The sequence below is a fragment of the Setaria italica genome, chromosome VI (genome assembly GCF_000263155.2).
Source record: "Setaria italica strain Yugu1 chromosome VI, Setaria_italica_v2.0, whole genome shotgun sequence".
Classification (NCBI taxonomy): Eukaryota; Viridiplantae; Streptophyta; class Magnoliopsida; order Poales; family Poaceae; genus Setaria; species Setaria italica.
In genome coordinates, this window is record NC_028455.1 from 8,126,990 (window position 1) to 8,147,956 (window position 20,967).

General features: G+C 38.2%; 2 protein-coding genes across 2 annotated transcripts; one reads left to right on the top strand and one right to left on the bottom strand.

The window, feature by feature from the left end:
* The first annotated feature begins 303 nt into the window (after positions 1 to 303).
* Positions 304 to 7,716, top strand: LOC101764242 (zinc finger MYM-type protein 1). Its single transcript, XM_012846789.1, is given in 13 exon segments — positions 304 to 531; positions 1,473 to 1,639; positions 1,766 to 2,474; positions 2,477 to 2,764; positions 2,857 to 3,003; positions 3,067 to 3,600; positions 4,139 to 4,227; positions 4,410 to 4,533; positions 4,998 to 5,065; positions 5,190 to 5,306; positions 5,796 to 5,875; positions 6,667 to 6,741; positions 7,658 to 7,716. Coding segments are annotated over 13 exon segments (2,685 nt in total).
* A 7,238-nt stretch (positions 7,717 to 14,954) lies between these two features.
* On the bottom strand, positions 14,955 to 20,084 carry LOC101763158 (putative glucose-6-phosphate 1-epimerase). Its single transcript, XM_004972982.3, has 9 exons — positions 19,784 to 20,084; positions 18,447 to 18,521; positions 18,029 to 18,085; positions 17,787 to 17,947; positions 17,560 to 17,700; positions 17,013 to 17,115; positions 16,839 to 16,938; positions 16,499 to 16,738; positions 14,955 to 15,269 (listed from the first exon to the last, which is right to left on the bottom strand). The coding sequence occupies exons 1-8, from the start codon at positions 19,922 to 19,924 to the stop codon at positions 16,527 to 16,529; spliced, it is 990 nt and encodes a 329-aa protein (XP_004973039.1). The 5' UTR covers positions 19,925 to 20,084; the 3' UTR covers positions 14,955 to 15,269; positions 16,499 to 16,526.
* Between the last annotated feature and the right edge of the window lie 883 nt (positions 20,085 to 20,967).

Consider the following 20,967-nt stretch of genomic DNA (forward strand, 5'->3'; position numbering starts at 1 on the left):
CCACCCCTCCTTTCCTTCCTCACTTGGATGCCGCCACCTCCACTGCATAAATTCACGCGCCTCCCACCTCGCCGACTCCGCCCGCTCTCCTCCGCCGCCATCAGCGCGCTCCAGGCCTCCCTCCTCCTTCACCCGTCCTCTCCTGTTGCTGCCCGTTTGACGCTTGAGCTCGAGCAACGGTGAGAGAGCCCAGGCTCAGGCGGCGGTGGAGGAGGACCCTGAGCTCAGGTTTGCGCCCCCTCCTCTCCTGCGACTGCTTGTTCCAGGCTCACAGTTTGGCGGCGATGAGGTAGCCTCGCGGCCATGGCGGGGGTGAAGCAGCCTGGCTGCTGTTGCCTACCGGCACTCCTCGCTGCCATCTTGGCCACTACCCTGCTCCTGTTCTCTCTGGCAGTGGCGGCGGTTGAGAAAGGGTCGAACAAGTCATTGCTGCTCGAGCAGTCGAGGCAGTGGGCAACGGGGAAGGATGACGCAAAGATTTTGGCCGAGATCGAAGCTCACGGCGGGGGAGGAGAGCAGGGTCGAGCCCAGGTAGGTGCGACCTGTGTGATCGCACATGGCCTCCAAATTCGGGGGCCCCACCAGAGCAGGGCACAGGAGACTGCAGATCTATAGTCCATTAGTCCGTCAGGCCATAGCACGGGCACACGGCAAGTCTATCAATCCGCTGATCCGCCGATCCACATTCCAGTTCCACGGGTGACGGGTCACGGGACTCCAGGCCAGGGCGGGCAACGTGAAATCAATCGGCTGGGACGGCGGGACTCCAGGCAGGCATCAGGTTCAGGCTAGGGCATCGGCTCCAGGCGTCACCGCCAGGTTGGTCACCGTCGGGCGTCGGCTCACCGCGACCCACGTCAGGCACTCAGGCGTAGATTGTTTTTCACCGGCCAATTGCTTTTCGCTCGTCTTTGCTTGTCAGCCAATTGCTTTGTGAATTGTGATCGATCGAGTCTCCAGGTATACTAATAATCTAGTCCAGTTAATTTTCAATATTTTAAATTTTTAATCAATGTTGATGGGTGATGACTAATATAATATTGATCCATCTAGGTGTTTAGTTATCTTTATTCTGGTTCTGGATTATCTAGTGTTCCAAGATTCTAGTCATATCTTCTACAAATCGGTCTAGAAAGTATGAATCTGGTTACCAAAAGCGTAAGAAAAAACAAAAAATAGAGAATTTAACTCAATCTCAAAAGGGGGCTATGGATAAATTTGTTAGAAAAGAGTCACAAGTGTCCACCGATAATCAGTCACCTGGTCAGGGATAGGGAACTGCACTTGATAATAATGATGACAATGATCCTAGAGATGGTCAGATAGAGTTAGAAAATATTGTTGGGGTCGATAAAGTTCTTATCAATAACACAAATATTGAAATGGATAACAATGCTGATAACATTAGGGCCACTAGTACCGGTGTTAACTTGAACACTTCACCAATTGCGGATGTTGATGATTCCTTTCAGTTTGATACATTTGATCCTAGATATTGGGATTCCCTTGATGATAAACAAATTGATATTTTAGCACAGAAGGGTCCTAGAAGAGATTTATCAATTCAGAAAGATACTAAGGATAGATATTTTAGAAGGTTTTCTGCACTATTCTATACAAGAATTTTATCAAATGGAGAGCATTGTGATAGGGATTGGCTTGTCTATTCTAAGGAACTCGATAGGGTCTTTTGCTTTGGTTGTAAATTATTTACAAAAGGCCATCGAAAAGGTTAGTTGCCAAATGAGCAGTTTAATGATTGGAGACATCTTGCTAATAGACTTACAGAGCATGAGACAAGTGCAGATCATGTATCGAGTATGACAACTTGGTATGAGTTGCGTAGTAGATTGCAAAAGGATCAAACTATTGATAAAGCCGCTCAACGACAACTCGAGAAAGAAAAGGAGCATTGGAGAAAAGTTTTATTTAGAATTGTTTGCATTGTTAAATTTCTTGCCAAGCATAATCTAGCTTTTCGTGGGACTAATAGCAAACTCTATGAAGATAGCAATGGGAATTTCTTGGGATTGGTAGAGATGTTGGCTGAATTTGACCCAATTATTCAAGAACATATTCGTTGTATTACAAGTGAGGAAACTCAAGCTCATTATCTTAATTTTAAGATTCAAAATGAGTTGATACACTTGCTTGCTTCTGCTATTAAGTTTGAAATTATTAAGAAAATATAGACTGCAAAGTACTTCTCTGTCATACTTGATTGTACTCCTGATGCAAGCCACCAAGAACAAATGTCTTTAATTATAAGATATGTTGACTCATCTTCAAGTGATGTTCGCATAGAAGAATCTTTTCTAGGATTTTTGGATGTCAACGATACAACTGGGCAAGGACTTTTTGATGTGCTAGAGAATGAACTAAAGCTCCTTGGTCTTGATATAGATGATGTGAGAGGACAAGGTTATGACAATGGGTCAAATATGAAAGGAAAACATAAAGGGGTAAAAAAAAGAAACTTTTGGATGTAAATCTTCATGCTTTCTATTCTGCTTGCGGTTGCCATAGCCTTAATTTAACACTTTGTGATATGGCTAAGACTTGTAGTAAAGCTAAGGACTTCTTTGGAATCATCCAGCGCATCTATACAACTTTTGCTAATTCTACTAAGAAATGGCAGATTCTGAAAGATAACATATCAAGATTGACTCTCAAGTTAGTATCAGCTACACGTTGGGAGAGTCGTGTTGAAAGTGTTAAAGCTATTAGATTTCAGTGCACAAAAATTCGAGAGGCTCTACTTCACGTACCCAATATTGTTGTATTGATATTTGATAATGATGTACTTATTTTGGCTATCTCCAACTATAACACATATTTTCTTCCTTTCAATTTTAGGTATTTGATGTTGATAATGATCCAAAAACAAGCAGTGAGGCTAAGGGCTTGGCAAACAATGAACTTGGAGAGTATGAATTTATAGTGGCAATAGTCATTTGGTATGAGGTATTATATGCCGTTAATTTAGTAAGCAAACACTTGCAAGCAAAGGATATTCTTATTGATGTTGCTATTGAGAAAGTGGAAGGGTTGATTTCTTTCTTCAAGGATTATAGGGAAACTGGTTTCTTAGAAACATTAGAGATTGCCAAAGGAATTGCACTTGAGATGGATATTGGTACAACGTTTCGTAAAAGAAGAGAAATTAAAAGAAAGAGACATTTTGATGAGAACCTAGATGACACAAATGCTGCTACATAGTCTGCAGATGACCTATTTAGAATCAACTATTTTGTACATGTTGTTGATCAAGCATTTTCCTCACTTACAACAAGATTTGAACAATACCAGAGTTACCAAAAAAATTTTGGTTTCTTATTTACCTCTGAAACATTACAGTCATTGGATGACACAAGTTTGAAATCTTCTTGTGATAATCTTGGGGCTGTCCTTACAAAAGACGGAAAATCTGATGTTGATGCCAATGATTTGTATGTGGAGTTGAAGTTTCTTCAAGATTTCATTCCTAAAGAAAGTATGGGTCCTGTTGAAATTCTAAAGTTCCTAAAGTGGTATGACTGTTTTCCCAATGCAAGTATTGCATATAGAGTTCTGTTGACCATTCCTATGACCGTTGCATCGGCAGAGCGAAGCTTTTCTAAATTGAAACTATTGAAGTCATATTTGCGTTTGACAATAACACAATAAAGACTTAATGATTTGGCCACAATAGCACTTGAGAGTGAAGTGCTGGAGAAGATTGATTATGAGCATATCATTGAAGATTTCATTTCAAGGAACACTAAAAGAATGAAGCACTTCAAGTAAAGATTATGAAAGCAAGAGTCGAATAGTATAGTTTTTGATAAATCTTATTGTGATATATATCATATATCTTATTTATAGTCCTATTTTTTAGAGAGGTAGGCCTCATTTTATAGTTTGGCACAGGGTCTTGATTTTTGCCGGCTCGGCCCTGGAGGAGAGGAGTCGGTGGCGCGGGACTAGCGGCGCGAGTTCGATTCACTGGATGGCATGCGGCGATTGTTACGGCCCGGGAGTTCGGGGTTCCTCATTAGCTGAGTGATTTCCCTGATTTTAGCCTGAAATATTTATAATTTGGGTGAACTTCTTATTAGAAATTTCTATTCATGCTTATTCTTTTGCTTTTTCATTGAAGTGGCACAAATTGGTCTGGGAATTAGACTCCATATTCGCTGGTCCAGGGAACTCTGACCCGCAGAAGTTGAGAGTTGAGGAATGGGAGAGGTTACCAGCGGATGAGTTACTCAAGCGGCAGATGGAGATTAAGATCAGAAGATTGGCAGATTGCTTCAGAGATCATGGACACTGCTTAATTTTAGAGTTACTCAAGTTGCAGGATTAGCATCCACCACGAGGCTGTGCACCTGGTCCATCATAACTCTTTGAATTTACTCTATTGAATGCAGGGTATTTCCTGAAATTGCAAGAATTATGGCACCAGATTGGCCGTCAATGGACACAAAAGGCAATGTTATGTTGCCAATTAAGTTGCCTGGTGATGTTTCTAACATGCATTCTGTACCATCTGTCGTATCTGGTTTATGACTGTATTATGAACTTTACTGTATTTTCTACCACTCGAGTTGCCATGTTTTTCCTGTTTCCCTCCTAGATCTTTATTTTTATTTACCATCTATATATTCAGAAATATATTTGATATTGATCACTACAGAGTAGCTAGGGAGTAAACTTGTTAGTACGTAATGCATATGTTTCATGGCAACAATTATGTTTCATGGCAACTAATCGTCATATGCAATTGTGCTACTATTAATTTTCTCTTTCCTTGAACAGGATGTGTGTGCGCCACACGTACATCTATGCTGCTTGAGCTTCATTTTCTTTGGATAAAGTTTTCTTTTATATCGACACCAACATTCAATTCTACATGTTTGCATGAATAAATAATTTCATTTTGTAAAAGCTCAATTCAACTTGTATTGAACAATTTCTCTTCTATGTAATTGAATTTCAGTGTTTTCATGGTCTCAAAGGTAGAACATGATCTTGAAAATGGAAGCATGGATCCTGCAACATTCAGTGACAGTGAGGAGAGTACTAGGTTTACTAGATTTTCTATATATGTAAAATTCCTATTCAGGAGGTGTTTTGAAAACACGTGCCGTCTCTACTATTTTTTAATAATATAGTTATGCATACTCATAATTATTTTTGCCTCTCTGCAGTCCATCTGTGGTTATAGCCGCCATCCTGATCATCGTGTCAAGCATGAACCCAAGAAGCTTGCAAAGTTCTTTGATGATTGGTCTGACAGTGGAGTTTCGTTTTCCGAATGTCAACTGGTAAGTTGAACTCAATCTGTGTATCTACTTATGTTGAATGCAACACATCAAGTGATCATTAATGTTAGGAAATCATCTGTTTGCAATGTTGCCACAAAGAAATTCTATATGTCGGCACCCAGGACAATGAAAACTCTATTCATTTTGTTCGAATCTTCCCATCTACACTTGAGTAATTTTTACCACAAGACTATGAAAAATAATTTTATTTGAGTGTTCAGTGCCAATGTTTAGAAATGATAGCTCAGATTTCAGTATTGGACAAAATACCATCAGGTGCAGGGAGCTTCTGTTGATTCATTTGCTTCCATCCTGAAGATGTTTGACAAAATGCCACAATTAACTAAATAGTGAAGAGGGTGCACTGAGGTTGGAGGCCCATCACTAATAATACTGAATGTTTGTGCTTACTTATGTTGATATAAATTGTGGAAAGGCATGCTAGGAAATAAGAACATTATTTTTCATTTTTTTTCTTTTGTTCAACAGGGTAAAACATGAGAAAACTGAGGCTACCTTACATTTCAGATGTCACATCATCATCCTGGTGTTCGTGGTCGATTCACCAGGTGAGAATCATATATATCCATTCTCCCATTTCTGGCCAATTCACCAGGAAAGAGGACCAATAATATTTAACTGCTCTGCTCCTCTCTAGAACTATGAATCAAATGTTGTGGTTTTCCAATACACTTTTCCATTCTTTTGTTTTCCATTCTCAGATAATATATTTATTTTGCAGGTCAGATAATATATTTATTTACAAACATATTTCTTCCCACGTGTGCTTTCCCTAAAATTATTTTGGATTTTACTTTTTCAAATAAATAAAGCTTCATGAAAATAGAATGCTCATTAAGGTATACACTCTTTGCTTTCCATTAAGAAATTTTTCGTGTTATTGCTATCCTGTCTCATTTATCCTTGCGAGTTATCCAGCCTCGTTTATTTACTGTAGTGATATACATTTGCGTGTCTCGTTTATAGAAGGGAATACATTTTGGATAGATTTTGTACACTGCCAAAATATTGATGCTAATCTATCCGCAAGTCTCAAGTATGTAATTTTCACGTAACAGTGTGGTAGTCCTTGTTTGCCTATTATTTTCTCTAAGAAATTCCTTGGCTGATCTTTTGATGAATGATTAATTGAATCAATTAGTGTTCCGGTCAGCTACTAGCAAGGTAGCTCATATGTTGCCTCGGTGATACGCTACTATTTCTTCCTAGCATGTTAATCCCTTTGCTTGGTCATGTTGTGTTGGCCAACAGGGTAAATGAATTTCTTGAGCCGTCTGCACTTCTCTTTGTTTTCATCTTTTCGGATATAAATTCATGAGCATGCCTCTTTGTTTTTTAGATGTTGCAGATGGGCAGGATGTGGTTGTAAATATGGGACATGAAAGAGTAGGAGGCAATGCAGCTGCAGATCTAGGTAAGAACTTGTATTGTCGGTTTTAGTACTGAATTTTGTATCAACAACTCTTTGTTTCTTTAGATGTGGTTGCAAATAATTGAGATTAGTAAATTGATGGGTTCATTGTTCGGTTTTATATTCTAAAGAACTGTACAGTTTTTGGTTTAGCTCATTTCCCAGTTGTTGTACTCGGTTCATAATTTCTAGCTCACTTTTTAGTTTCAGTTCAGCGATAGGTTCAATTCCAGGACTAGGGTCAGTTTCAGCCTTTTGCTTTCAGTTGTTGACAGGTCTTGAATTCAGAAGCATTCACAAGCTGTACACCTTCAGAAGTCCTGACTCTTTGAAAGTTCAGAAGTCTTTGCATGTTACTTGATGTAAAAAATAAATAAAAGTTGTTTTACATGACCTGTAAATTTAGAAGAAATATGCATGTTACTTTATGCAAAAAATTCAGAAAGTTTATAACTCTTTTGAATGTTTTACTTGACATGAAAATTCATAAGTCAGTACTTGCTGCCAAAAAATTCAGAAAGTGTAGAAAAGTTCAATCAATACTTGCTTCCCTTTACTTCCATGCCGACTTCTACATGCAGGCATGTGAGTGGTTGGTGTTCCAGAATAGAAAACATTAGGTCATTAATGAGAAGAAATGAAAGTTATACCAAAATAATAACTAGATAAAACACATGACCCTGGCAGCCAGTAAGACTAAGGGCATAACTGAAGTTAATTTTGACCCTTTTTGCAGTAGATTGCTCCACCAGCTGATTAATGATGCGAAATATTTCTTGAGAAGAAAGAAAAGTACATTAAATTAAAGAAAAATACATTAAATTAGGTCAATTTGGTATAATTTCCTGATGGGAAAAAGTGGGTCCTGGTGATTACATAGTGTGAACTCTTTGAAAATTCTTAGTGGTTTATTGTTCAGATGCTATAGCTTTGTCAATGTCGTATGATTATTCTTGGGTTGACAATTTTGTTACATAGAGCTTGTGATTTCTAATGTGAGAATTGGGATAGCAGAAACATAAATAGTCTATGCTATAATGATGTAGTGTGATTCCAATGTTATTGTAATCATAGGACATATGAAACCAAATTGTTAATATACTATATTGATGCTATACTATACCTGATGTTGGAATGCAAATGAGCGTGAGAAAACAGAAAGCAGTCTCATGGTCATTTGGAACGCTGAAGTAAGTGGACCATTCAAGACTGAACACTTATAGGATAGGAAGCGGAGTTGAGTGATGTTGATTGTTCCCAACTAAAGTAGTCTGTAGAATGACCTTGCGAGGGACATCTACAATCACCCAACTATAATATTTTCTTGCTTATCTACCAGTTCCAAGGATGACATCTGGTTATTCCTGATGCTAAAGTTAAGGGTGGTGTTCATGACTTATTCTATGTATATGAATGGGTTTTTTGTATAGATTAGAGAGCCTAGGGAACTGTGAGTAGGTTATGTGACCTGAGAAGTTTTGAGTCAACAAGCAGGGTTTTTGTCCTTTATGTACTATCATTTTTTTCTTAACTGTAGTTTCGAAGTTTCCATAGAATTGATATGGCGCTTGGGTTTAATGGAAATTGTGTGACTGCAAATGGACTCGTGAACATTCGTATTGAACTGATTATGGAATTTTGCTCGAAACAGATCATACTGGGATTTTTGGCCACAAAACGTTCATATATTTATGGGCCACATGATTGAAGCATCATTTTGATTTGTCTTGTTTAATTTGTATGCTGCAGTTGAAGACGCCAGTGATCGTGGTGGGAATGCAAGCTTCACCTGATGGAGAAGCACATGTACTTTTGTGTTCAAAACTCTTAATTTTTTTATTAATTAATTTGTCTTCACAGTTGCTCATAGATGTCCACCTGAATACATCATTTTGTTGAGCCACTTAGGTAGAATCTTTATAATTGGTACTGGTAGTTCAAATTGCTCTAATGTGGATGTTATTACGGTTTTCTAAAACAAAAGATTTACTGGCATCATTTGCTATAATCTGATGTATGCCTTTTTATTACACTAGCTGTGGCAGTTGCCATTTCCTGCTCTCTTATTAAGGTCATGACTGAATATAATTGTGGCTGTTTAACGTAGAGTAACGCCCTGTCCCTGGTGTGTTTTTCTTTTATTCTGGAATTTTCATGTCACATAAATTGTGTCTTTTCGGAAGTATACATCACCATACATTGATTGTTGTGCAAACAAAATAAACAGATGGATTGGTCGTGAGCTAGTAGGACTCAAAGCAGGTTCACAATGCAAGTTGTTCCATATGAGCTTGGTGGTAATTTGGAAGAGGTTTTTGAAGTTTATGGTGGATCAGAAATGATTGCAGTTCAGAAAGTTGATTCCTCCTCAATAATGAAATCGAACAACAATTCTTCCTCCCCCTTTCTATGGAAGCAATTCTTCCTCCCCCTTTCTATGGAAGCATATCAGGAATAAATAGAGCTCCAAGGCATAACTCAAGAACTACAAATTCAGGAAGGAACAAGAGACAAACGGTCATACATCTGGGGAAATATTCTTTAGCCAAGTTTTACAAATTCCCTTTTCAAAACATCCACCCCCCTGAACCTTTCCTATGGATCTGGAAGTCAAGGTGTTCCAACAAGTTAAGGGTTTTCTGCTAGCTTCTTTTCATAGACAGATTGAACACAAGAAACATCTTGAAAAGGAAGAATCATAGGATTGAAGGAAATAACTACAATTGTGTTTTATGTCAGGCAAATACAGAAGAAACTGCCTTTCACCTTTTCTTTGGTTACACCTTTAGTAAACATTGCTGGCAACTTCTTAGCATTCACTGGAACACGCACCTTAATTTCTTTGACATGTTGATTTCAGCCAAAATGAACTTCCCAAAGTCCTTTTATATGGAAACGTTCATAATTAGGGCATGGAAAATTTGGAAGCAAATGAACAATCTCATCTTTGAAAGAAATCAGCCTAGCTTGCAATATTGCAAACAACATTTCATTGATGAAAGTCTACTACAAGCTCATAGACTCAATGAAGATAGAAGAGCGGCTTTCCTTAGTTGGATAGACCTCCTGTAGATTATCAGCTCTTTCCTCTAGCTTTGATCTTTTGCTTTTTTTGGTTGTGTATAGCCCTCTCCTCTCTCTCTGCTCTCTCACTGCTTTGGCAGTTTGTACAGTTTCCTTTTTAGTTCTTTTGGTTTCAATAAAATTCTACACAACGGGGGCCTCCCTCACTGTATTTACGTCAAAAAAAGAAAGTTGATTTCTTTTCAGAAATAAGGAGTTAAGGATGTAGCTGCCTCAGATTGAAAATCCGCAAAGTAGCTTACAAGATCTTCTACAGGTTTTGAAGCTAAGGATCAAAATTGATTGTGGCATATATATAATCAGTTAAATAAATTCCATACTTTCTCATTGTTGCAGTATCCCTTTTCTCACTCCATGATCTAATTTTCATAGCTTTTGTCATCTTCCAGGTTTGGCATTGCTGTGAATTTTAATATTTCAGACATATTACGTTGTGTGCAAAATATTTCGGATGTATTACACTTATGAAACTGACAATTGAATTCATGATTTTTGAAGGTGAGGTGGAACAATTGAATTGGAATGCTCTTTGCTATAGCATTACTACTGCATGTACATATTCAGAGATTTATTTGCATGAAGAATTTGGAAAACTGAGGCTCTGTTTGTACTTCTAGCAACATATAGCAAGCTTTTATATTTCTAGGAGTGCTCGACAAAACAGAGCGAGAAATCATTGTTGATAAAGCTCTATCTCCTGCATATGCTCATTTGATTATTGTTTCACAATTGATGAAAAATATGATCAAATCAACGCATTGATACTTGCTTTGTGGTTGATAGGAAACCAACTTGATCTATGGTTCAGCATAACTATAATGACTTGAATTGTTTTTGTTTACAAACTGATATCAAGTGGTCTTGCAGAAGGGTAACCACTATGGCATTGCACTCATCAGTTCGCTAGGCCTTCCATAAAACTTCACATTTTTTAACTTGCACTCCAGAAGTACAAAGCTGGTATCCAATTTTTTGGGTTGGCCACTGAAATTCCATTTAGTATAAACTTCATATTACGCTTTAAATGTATCAGGCAACTGTTCTTATGTGAGCCATTTGGATGGTGAATTATTATTTCTTTCATTCTGAGCATGTGACATATGAAAAGATCACATTGTGTTGCTTCGAACTTTGATTTCCAATTTCTTTTGTTTTTCATTTATTCCTTTTCAATCTTTTCTGACTTTCTTTGTTTTCAAAGAGATGGGGAGAGCAAAGTGGTCGTAGTTTTAGCAACGGTAGAAGAATTTTGAGCTGTTGCTGTGGATTATCTGGTGGTAGCCTGAACTATTGTCTAAAAATTCTAAGGATGATATAAGATGAACAATTATTGAAGGGAGTTTTGTTCCTTTATATTTTTGTTATTGTACTTCTAAGTAATTTCTTTTTCAAAGGTACACTGTTCAAAATGTAGATCATTCACGTGCAATGCCTGTGGTTTAATAAACACCTTTGCTTTCAAGAAAATTCTTTAGCCATCGATGTTCAGAATGTAGACCAGTTGTAATGTTATTTTTGCATGTCACCATGTATAAAATTACATACTACTTGCTGATAGTGTGACATATATTGTATCATCGTGAAGTTATTATTGGAGTATAAGTGAATTGCCCACCTTTCCTCAATAGCTACCCGTAGTCTGATGTACATATTTTTTAAAATATATTATTTTTCTATAAACATAAAATTATTTTTTTGGGTATAAACATAAAATTATTATTAACTAGACTTTTATAATATAAATATATTTTTACTATTTTAAAAAAAATACGTGCGTGCCGCACTGCACTTCCACTAGTTAGTGGAAAATGTCAGACAAATTATGTTGTCTAGTAGTCTATTCTAATAGACCTTTTTAATTCTTGTTACAATCAGCAGATTTTGTACCTAACGACCCAGACTGTCACGCCCCCAACTAAGGCCTAGATGAGACGGCTGCCGCGCGGTTATAAGAGTTAACTTATAACTTTGCAAGGCTAGTTTCAAACACTTGCGAGAAGTGGATCAAAAAGCATTTCTCTTTATTGATTTATAATGTTGGTACATCTTAAATTATTTGAGAGATTTTACATAGTTAAAAAAAACTTTGAAACTATATCTATAACTACGCCTAGTCGTTTCCCTTCCCGCCTAGCTGAACTTCATATTCATAAACTGCAAAAAGGACAATTAAAATAAGCGTGAGTATGATTCATACTCGGCAAACAAGTATATGATATTAACTAAATACAAAAATAAGCGGAAGCCAAAAGTATTAAACACATGTCATACCAACTCAAGAAGAAAAAAGTTCATTTTACTCCGATCACCTATTCACTTTGTCCACTTAACCCCCTAACCAAAATTTACCCCATACTATTTTAGTTGGCACAGTCTACCCCCTAATGTGTTTTTTATTTTCTATTTCTCCATGTATGAGTTGAATTTTAAGTTCAAATTTTGTGAGCAGATAAATAACATGATGCCTTACGTTAAAAAATTATACTAAGAATTTTTCATGATTATTTCATAGGTTACGGACATTTAATACGAAATTGGTCTTAGATATGCAAAACTGTATAAAAAGTAATCATGAAAAATTTCTAAAGTACTTTTCTAATGTAAGTCATCATATTATAAGTCAACTAACAAAATTTGAAATTAAAAATCAACTTGTTCATGAAGGAAAAAAAGAAATCTAATTAGGGGGTATATTGGACTAACTGAAATCGTTGGGGGTAAAGTGAGCCTAAATTTTGTTTGGGAGGCTAAGTGGATAAAGTGGATTGTTAAGGGGAGAAAATTGGACTTTTTTCCATTTAAGAACAAAAAATAGTTAAGCAGCTGATGTCACATATGACCGCGAGCTTCCCAACTCGGGAGTCACAGGGGTGAAACTTAACTCTTTTATACTCTACAGAGGGGTTACTCCGACATCACGATCGCTGCTAGAACCACGTGTCCATGCATGTTCTATAGGAGCAGAGCTCTTTCTCCCTCCTAATCGCATCTCTTGACTTTCTAATTTATGGTCACTCCTACAGATCCATCACCAAGCACTCTTTTCAAAACAAGAGCCATCCCCATTGAAGAACTCTGCCAGTCCCATTCTTGAACTGTAACCAGTACAATACAATTGCTGTCGTAGCGCCAACTTTATGACAAGATATGGGCAACATAACAATATTTTATAAATAATAATAGTTGACTGGTGCCACATATGACCGGCCATTTATTGATTTTCTGCTAGTCAAGGATTTACGAGAACTGAAAAGAAAAAAAATTAGGCAAAGGAATTCTCAAAGTTCATTGAGTTAAGGGAGGACCATTCGTGGGGGTTCGTGGAAGAGTTGGGTTCAATTTCCTTTATACGCGATGTGGCGAAAAAAACTATCCAACGAAATATGCCATGCCTGCATTAAGATTTAAAACGTGTCGTCTACTTCCTCTCTCTTTTCGAAACCCATGGGAGTACGTTAGAAAGATGTCTTCAAAAACGATAAAGCCGTATCCATGACAATGATGTCTGCCTCAGGAGGCTGTCTAATGGAGCGCATCTCCCCCCGGCTGATATCACAGTCTCTACTAGAACCCCATGCACATCCATGCATGTTCTAGAATAGTAGAGCTCCTGGCCCTCCGGGAATCGCATCTCTTGACTTACCAGTGCCACGATTGCTCCTACGGATCCATCACCAAGCACTTTATTCGGAACAAGAGCAAGAACTCAGACATTCCTGTTACTAAACAGTGCTCGGTACAATATGACTGCGTCGCAACACCAGCTTTGACAATACACGGGCAGTACAAAATATAGGTAGTATAACATCTCAAAATCACAATATGGATACAAATCGCATGCAGAATATATATATATATATATATATATATAAATATCACGGTATTGAAATAGCACGTGGAAAGTAAATAAAGTACAACACCATTGCTGAAAATATACGATGGTCGGCAACGGCGATGGTCACTAGGTGATCCTACAAAGGGCTTATTTGTAAGTTTTCTTTTTCTTTAGGGTTGTCCTGTCAAGGGCTCGATGCATGTAAAAGTACTTAATTAATAAAATCCAACCTTTTTACTCAAAAGAGAGAGAAAGAGAGGCAGAGGCAGAGGGGGAACCTAGGGTAGACTCAGAAAACAAGTTAAAATGGGCCCAGATTATCTACGCATCATTAGCTCAGGAGAAGTTCTGATTGAAGTTTCTATTTAGGAACAAGTTGAAATGGGCCCAACTCATCAACGCATCGGTGGGTCAAGAGAAGTTTCTATTGAAGTTTCTATTTCTAAATGGAAACGCCCAATGCGAGCGAAAAAGGAAGAAAAGGAATGATTTTTCTAATAATTAGAAAACATCAAACAAATTATATTCTAGATAGAATTTGTGCTTCTAAAAAACAAATTTGAGCTCAAGCCTAATATTCTATAAGCAATATCAAATTAAATGCAGTATCATATGAATGCAGCAAACTTGTATATAACCTTCGGTTCATTGATAATTATTTAGAAAATAATTGTTTCTCTCATTTATTAGAATTGCCTCCTAATAAAAACAAAAATAAACCAAACTATTACAAAGAATGGGGAGATCAGAGTATTACAGCTATGTTGCATGCATTCCAAAGATCAAAGTTGGAAGACAAGACAAGCTCCGGCATGAGAAACACGCGCGGAACAGCAGTGCCTACCTGAGAAACACGAGGGCGAGACTCGTGAGAGCGCTAAACATCATCACCGGAGAGCAAGACGAGCGCTGGATCTTTTGGAAAGCTACCTGCCATCTTCGTGTACACTGCGAAATATGTGGGGGCGGCAGCTGCGCCTTCGGGAAGGTGATTCCCAGCCACCGACTGGTTTTCCACTGCAGCCGCAGGTCCTTTCAGAGTCCCAAAAACTCAAAATCGCTTTTACGTCCCCCATAAAAAAGAAAATAGCCACTTTGGCCACTGGGTACCCTATTACGCAGAAGGAAAGAAATTATCATATGTTCTTTCTAGAACCAAACAGAACTTGACCGTTCCTGCGCCCTCAACGCACAACCAACCCAATCCATCCACCATCATAATCTGACAGAGATGCGAATAGACGGAAATGAAATTGTACTTCATGCCATCCTCCACAGGCAGGTTGACCATCCCAGATATCCCAAAGACCCAAACACGATCAACTGTTGTTAAGGTAGGCAGCAAACATAACTGTAAGGAATTTACGCAGCACAGCAATGATTTATGAAACTACGACACTGATGCCAGTATTTGTGTCCACAGATACCATTCACCGACGAGGTGATCCCATTCTAAGCACAAAGCAGCTGGCACAGTCTGTTATTCGGAAGTAACCTACCACTCAAATTCTAGATACAAAAAGGACAGAAATATGGGGGGATGAAAATGGCGAAAGGACGAAGCGGCGTTGACGCCAGCCCAGCATCAAATAAGAAGGGCAATGAAGTTCTCCTGCATGATGCAAACCAACCACATGATTAATATCATAAAACACTATGCAGCACTAAGAAGTATTTGACTCTTGATTGATCAATATAGTATCATGGCTTCCAAAACATAGGGGATCATTTTATGAAATGGTTGGGCTAACACAAGTTATTTAGAGTCCATCGTAACACAGTTGACAGTATTTGCAGTTCATTGGTGGTATGTGCGCTTGCCATACAGGAAGTCTTAACAATTCTTGTTGGCCATATTTGAACATTACAAAACTAACTCTTTACCCTTGATTTTAGTTTCCTGGTTATCCCAAGCTGAAGGAGACAAAGGGAAATATTTGTTGCTTTTGCCTGGGTAGGTAGGCAAGCAGCACATACTAAACAAAAAAAAGGAATGCATCATTGAACTTATTACTCACAAACCAATCAAGATTTCCATTTCTAACAAGAAACTTATGGTATCAGAGTTTTCAATAAAGAGTGACAACTTATCTGCAACTTTGCTTTTGTGTGCAAACAATAGTTGATTTGACCTCTGGCAGAATTAAGTGGCAATCTCTATGCGTGACTTAAAAATGCCGCGGAAGAGCCATGATACATTTCAACTCAAATTTCAATTTAGGTGCTCATCTCATAACATCTAAGCCTAAACAACAGAATAAATCTAGAAGTCAGGGACTGAAATTTCATTTTTAATTTTTTTTGTTTTGCCTCTAGAATTACCAAATTTCATGGATTCCAGAAATTTCATCCAAGATTTGGATCAAACATGAAAATTCAGAAAAATAAAAAGTTCGACGTAAGGAATTCCTTTGATACAAGTGCTCCTAGCCTACTGGTAGTGTAGTGAATGATGCATTTTGCGGAGTGAATTTTGAGATGCCCAACCAGAAACATAAATTTTTCTTTGTTTTGTAAACCATGGGACCCACCTGCTATCCAAAGAAAATGGAAAAAGAATGGCCAAGGGACAAAACTCAAACGTGTGCCGTGAGTATATGAACTGGGAGCTTTACGCGTTTGCAGGAACTTTTTATTTATCTCCAAGCAGCCAAATTAGACTAATAATCCTAAAATAAATCAAATAAAACCAGTCTTTGGACCACAAACAGATTTTCAATCATGGCTATAATATTCGAATTTCCAGGAATTTCAACAAAATGAAAACCCCTGCTAGCAGGTGATGCTGGCATCCATAATGCAGTGCATTCGAATTGTTACACAGCAGGAGTATAACATCACCTGTACAAGTCGCAGAAAATGAGGATTCTCAGCCATGTAGCACCTTCAATGGATCCAATTGTCCACTACAGTAACTGGAAGGGACAGCTGAGAGGGCAAGCCTTCCTTTCCACTCTTCACCAGGCTTCAGAGTAATAGGCTTCTCAACAGCTGCAGGCTCCACACACAACATGTTCTTGTATTCTCCATCCCCAAAATCTTGCATAGCTTTAGCCTTCTTGTCCCAAGGGTTCCAAACAACTATAGAAGACAGCACAGTAAAAAAGAGAATGATGCACCTTGCAGCAACAATGTTGAATCACTTTGATAGGGAAAAAAATTGCCATCAGGTCAAGCTTACCAGCATCTGGAAGCCCTTCTTTTGTCACAACAAATGTTTTTTTCTTCTCATGATCGATGATTGCAATTTTTGAGGGGGCAGCAAGGTAAACTTTATCAACCTTCAAATGAAAAGGTCACATTGGTTAAATACTAGGTGAAATTATAGGTGTTTAACATGAGCAAATATACATACTTCCGATTCAAAAACAATGGCATCGCCTTGCTCTGTGAAACGCTCCTTTGCCTTCAAGTTGTCAAGGTAGTCCATTGTTTCCAGCCCTTCAACACGCACCTCACTAATAAAATAGTAAGCACAAGTAAGAAATAAAACAGCCACTGCATGCAGTCTCAGATAGAAACATCCACAACAAGATTCTGAACACCAAAAATAAATATACACGTCCAAGAAGCAGAACCTAGTTTCTCAACGCGAATTACATTAGTACCATTGCGACCTGACATTCAGTTTGTTGCTACTATACAGGGACTAGCATTCAATTATGAAAACCAGCCATATCAAGTATGGAAACACACAAAAGTTACATTGGCATCTAGCAGGCTTCCATGCAAGACAGATAAAAAAGGTCACACAGACCAAGCAGATAATAATTGACTAGTGCACAAAATCATAAAATTACAAATTACCATATTTAACTTAACCGATGCTAAAGCATTGAATGAAACAGTTCATAAACGAAACCAAATATACAAAAGAAAACAGGGAAACATCAAGCATATACCTTATGTCAGAGACAGAGAAGTATGTGTGATATGCAAATGTATAAGAGAAGGGTCTCCCATCAGTGTTGGTATTCCTGATTCGAGATGTAAGACTCAAATCGCCAGAAGGTCCAAGAGCAACTCTCAAGCGAAACTCAAAACTGTAAACACGAAATATGCAATCAGATGTGAACTATATCACATTAAGGTACAAAAACAAGTGATCACCCTGTGATGTAAAACAAACCTGTGAGGCCAGATCTTTAAATCTTCTTCAGAAGGCCTCAGAATCAGATCAACAAAAGCTTTAATAGCAGGGTTTACTGGTAAAGGAGGTGGATCGTTGTCAATGCTCCAAAACCGATTCCTTGCGAACCCATGTTGCTCAAGATTTCCATGAGTTCCAAACTGCATTATAGGGTGCACTTTGGTGAGAGCCAGGCAACTTCTGAAAATGAATAAAGCCATTACAAATGAAGGTTACCATACTTGGGGAAAGCAGATGGGTATACCACCACGAATAGCTTTTGGAGGTTTGAAAATAGCCTGCAAAAGTTAAATTTCTTATTTATTTCAAAGCTTAAGAGGAATTTAGGATGACATGTATGCATGAATATACATCAGATACGGTAGTAATACAGGAATACAACTAAAGCTAAGTACCAAAAAGTTAAGCAGATCAAAAAGGCATGAACTCAACTTTCCACCATTAAAGAAAGTGGGAGGAACACATTGTAACAAGAACAGAAAAAAAAACAATTGGAGACGATTGGGTGAGAAATAATAGGAAAAGGATGACTTCTAAAACAGATAAAGGATGTTTATACATGACATAAACACTGACACATTTTTTTCCATGAAAGAGTAGCTGATAATGTCATCTGCAACAATGAAAAGGATCATGTACCTTGCTGCTGAGAAAAAGCAACTCTTCCCCATTGTCATTCTTCCATGATGTTACTTGACCTCCATAAAGATAGACCTAAGAATGAACAGTATGAGATTTTATCATCTCTAATATGGTCCAATTGATAACAACTTATAGCAATAAAGAAACTGGATACAGAAGTTATGCAAATGGTAGTGTAATTTTATCATCTCTAATATGATCAAATTGATAACAACTTATAGCAATAAAGAAACTGGATACAGATGTTATGCAAATGGTAGTGTAAAACTAATTACATGCTGTACACAATGACTATCTTATGCGCTGATGCATTTTATCTTTCTACAATCTGTTGAAATGAATCGTACATCTTGATTAGACAATTCAGATAGATACTTTCATTGACAAACAACAATAAGATACATGAATACTTTTGCCCCTAAAGTAAGTACAACATGGATGAGCAAATTCAGATTATAGATTTTGTTCCATCTAAAACATAGAAGATTCAGAAACAATAGGTTTGTGACAAATGAAAACATGCGACTACTTCCTAGATGAACAATTTGGTAAAGCTGACACATCATGGCATGTGTGTGTGGGAAGTGTCATATAAGCATCAGTGAATAACCAAGCAACAGTAAGGATTATGTCTAATAAGATATTGCAACCCAATTAATAAATTTGCTCACCCCTGTACCAAAACTCGAAACAGCTCCTATCCAGAAAAAAAAAAACTCAAAACAGCTACACAAAATTGGAACCTTCACTTGTTATAGCGATACTGATGCAAATCAAACCATCTACTACTTGGCATTACTTTGTCTGGAGAGCTAGTTTATAGCAAACCAACAACATAAGGAACAAAAATGCTGTCAATTAATGTACAATAACGAAGATACATCCAAATTCATCTGAAGGAAATGTCTTCCAGCATGAATAAGAAAGCTCTATGCACTCTGATCACGCATAGCGTCACTAGCCATCACAACAAACCCTCCCCGCGCAATACTGAGCTTCCTAACCACAACATAAGACGGTTAAAAACCTACGAGAAAACATGAACTCCCTCGATCCCAAGTCCTCAATACGGGGATCATGCAATGCGCCAGTATTGATCCAACCAGAACAGGGCACAGGCAGCGAAATTGCACAACGGAACACCAAAAACCTCATCAATTCCGTCCAAACCCCCGCGCGGATCAACACAATTCCCACCGGATCTGCGCAGACGGCACCCAAATCCAACCGAATCGCAACCCGCGCGCATGGCGGCCCTACACACTACATGCATACACAGGACCAGGCAAACGTCGAGAGGTCTTGGGGGAGGGTGGGAAGGCCGAATCGGGTACCTCGGCACAGCAGTTGCGAGCGCCGCGTAGCACAACCTTCTCGAGGCCGGAGGGGCTCTTGACGAACTCCGCGAACGGCGACGGCAGCTGCGGCGGCGGCGGCGGCGAGGCGGCAGCGCCAGCGGGGGCAGGGGCGGCCATCTCGCCACTTGCCCAGGCGACGGTGGAGCGATGAACCCTAACCCTAGCCTTCCTCCTCCGGGGGCTCGCCTCTCCTGCTTTTCTGGGGGTTTATTTGGTGGAGAAAGGGAGCGGAAGAGGAGGAAATAAATGGGGAAAAGAAAAAAAAAATTGAGTAACAATGGGAAAGTGAAATGGGAAGGGAACGAGGGTATTTATAGGCGACGCTACGGGGAAGAAGAAGAGGAAGGTACGGGTGTTATTTCTAGAATTCAACAGAGAGCAGGGGGGTATCTGTAAACAATAGCGTTTATTTCCTTTTCTTTTCACCATATAAATTAGTTTTGGGTATAAAAGAAGAATTTGGAGAATAAAAATCTTTGGGGAAGACATCTATTTGTTCACGAAAAAAATCTGTTTTTCACAAGTACATTGAAATATCCCGCGTGGACGTTTGAATCATACTCAGTTCCATTTCTGAGGTAAACTTTTGCACAAACCTTAGTATTTTAACATTTTTATGCTCCACAGAATTTTCATCCTTTATTTGGGGTATTTGATATAATAATGTACCTTTCACTGTAGACAGGAAAGTGAGCAACACCTAATTTCACACAACTCTCTCTCTCTCTCTCTCTCTCTCTCTCATCACGCAAGTTCTTTATCTTTTTGTCAATTGCTTTCATTTTGAGACTATATATTAATTCAAATTTACTATTAACAAGCATTAGGAATCTCTACTAAAAAAATTATGATTTTCAAAAAAAAATTATACATATTATTTATGATATTTAAAAGTTCAATTGTGTACAATTGTGGGGGACAAAACTTGGCACGCACAGTGCCTTTTGATATTATCAATAAATGTTTTAGAACAGCTACCTATATATGGAGATATAGTTGTTTCAATCCCAAACATGAAGAAGCCACGAATGCTCCATTTATGAAATTCTTGTGTATAGGATAGTTGCCGCTATAGCAACCTAGAGTTACTTTGACTTTCCCCTTTTGCCTCACTAGATCCTTTGATAATACTCGCTCCGTTCTAAATTTTAGGTTATTTT

Excerpts from the sequence above, each read along its gene's own strand:
- LOC101763158 (XM_004972982.3), bottom strand. The coding sequence starts at position 19,924 with ATGGCCGCCCCTGCCCCCGCTGGCGCTGCCGCCTCGCCGCCGCCGCCG. Across the intron at positions 17,948-18,028 it reads TACCCATCTGCTTTCCCCAA|TTTGGAACTCATGGAAATCT; the intron begins GTATGGTAACCT and ends CCTATAATGCAG. Across the intron at positions 16,739-16,838 it reads AGAAGGGCTTCCAGATGCTG|TTGTTTGGAACCCTTGGGAC; the intron begins GTAAGCTTGACC and ends TGTCTTCTATAG.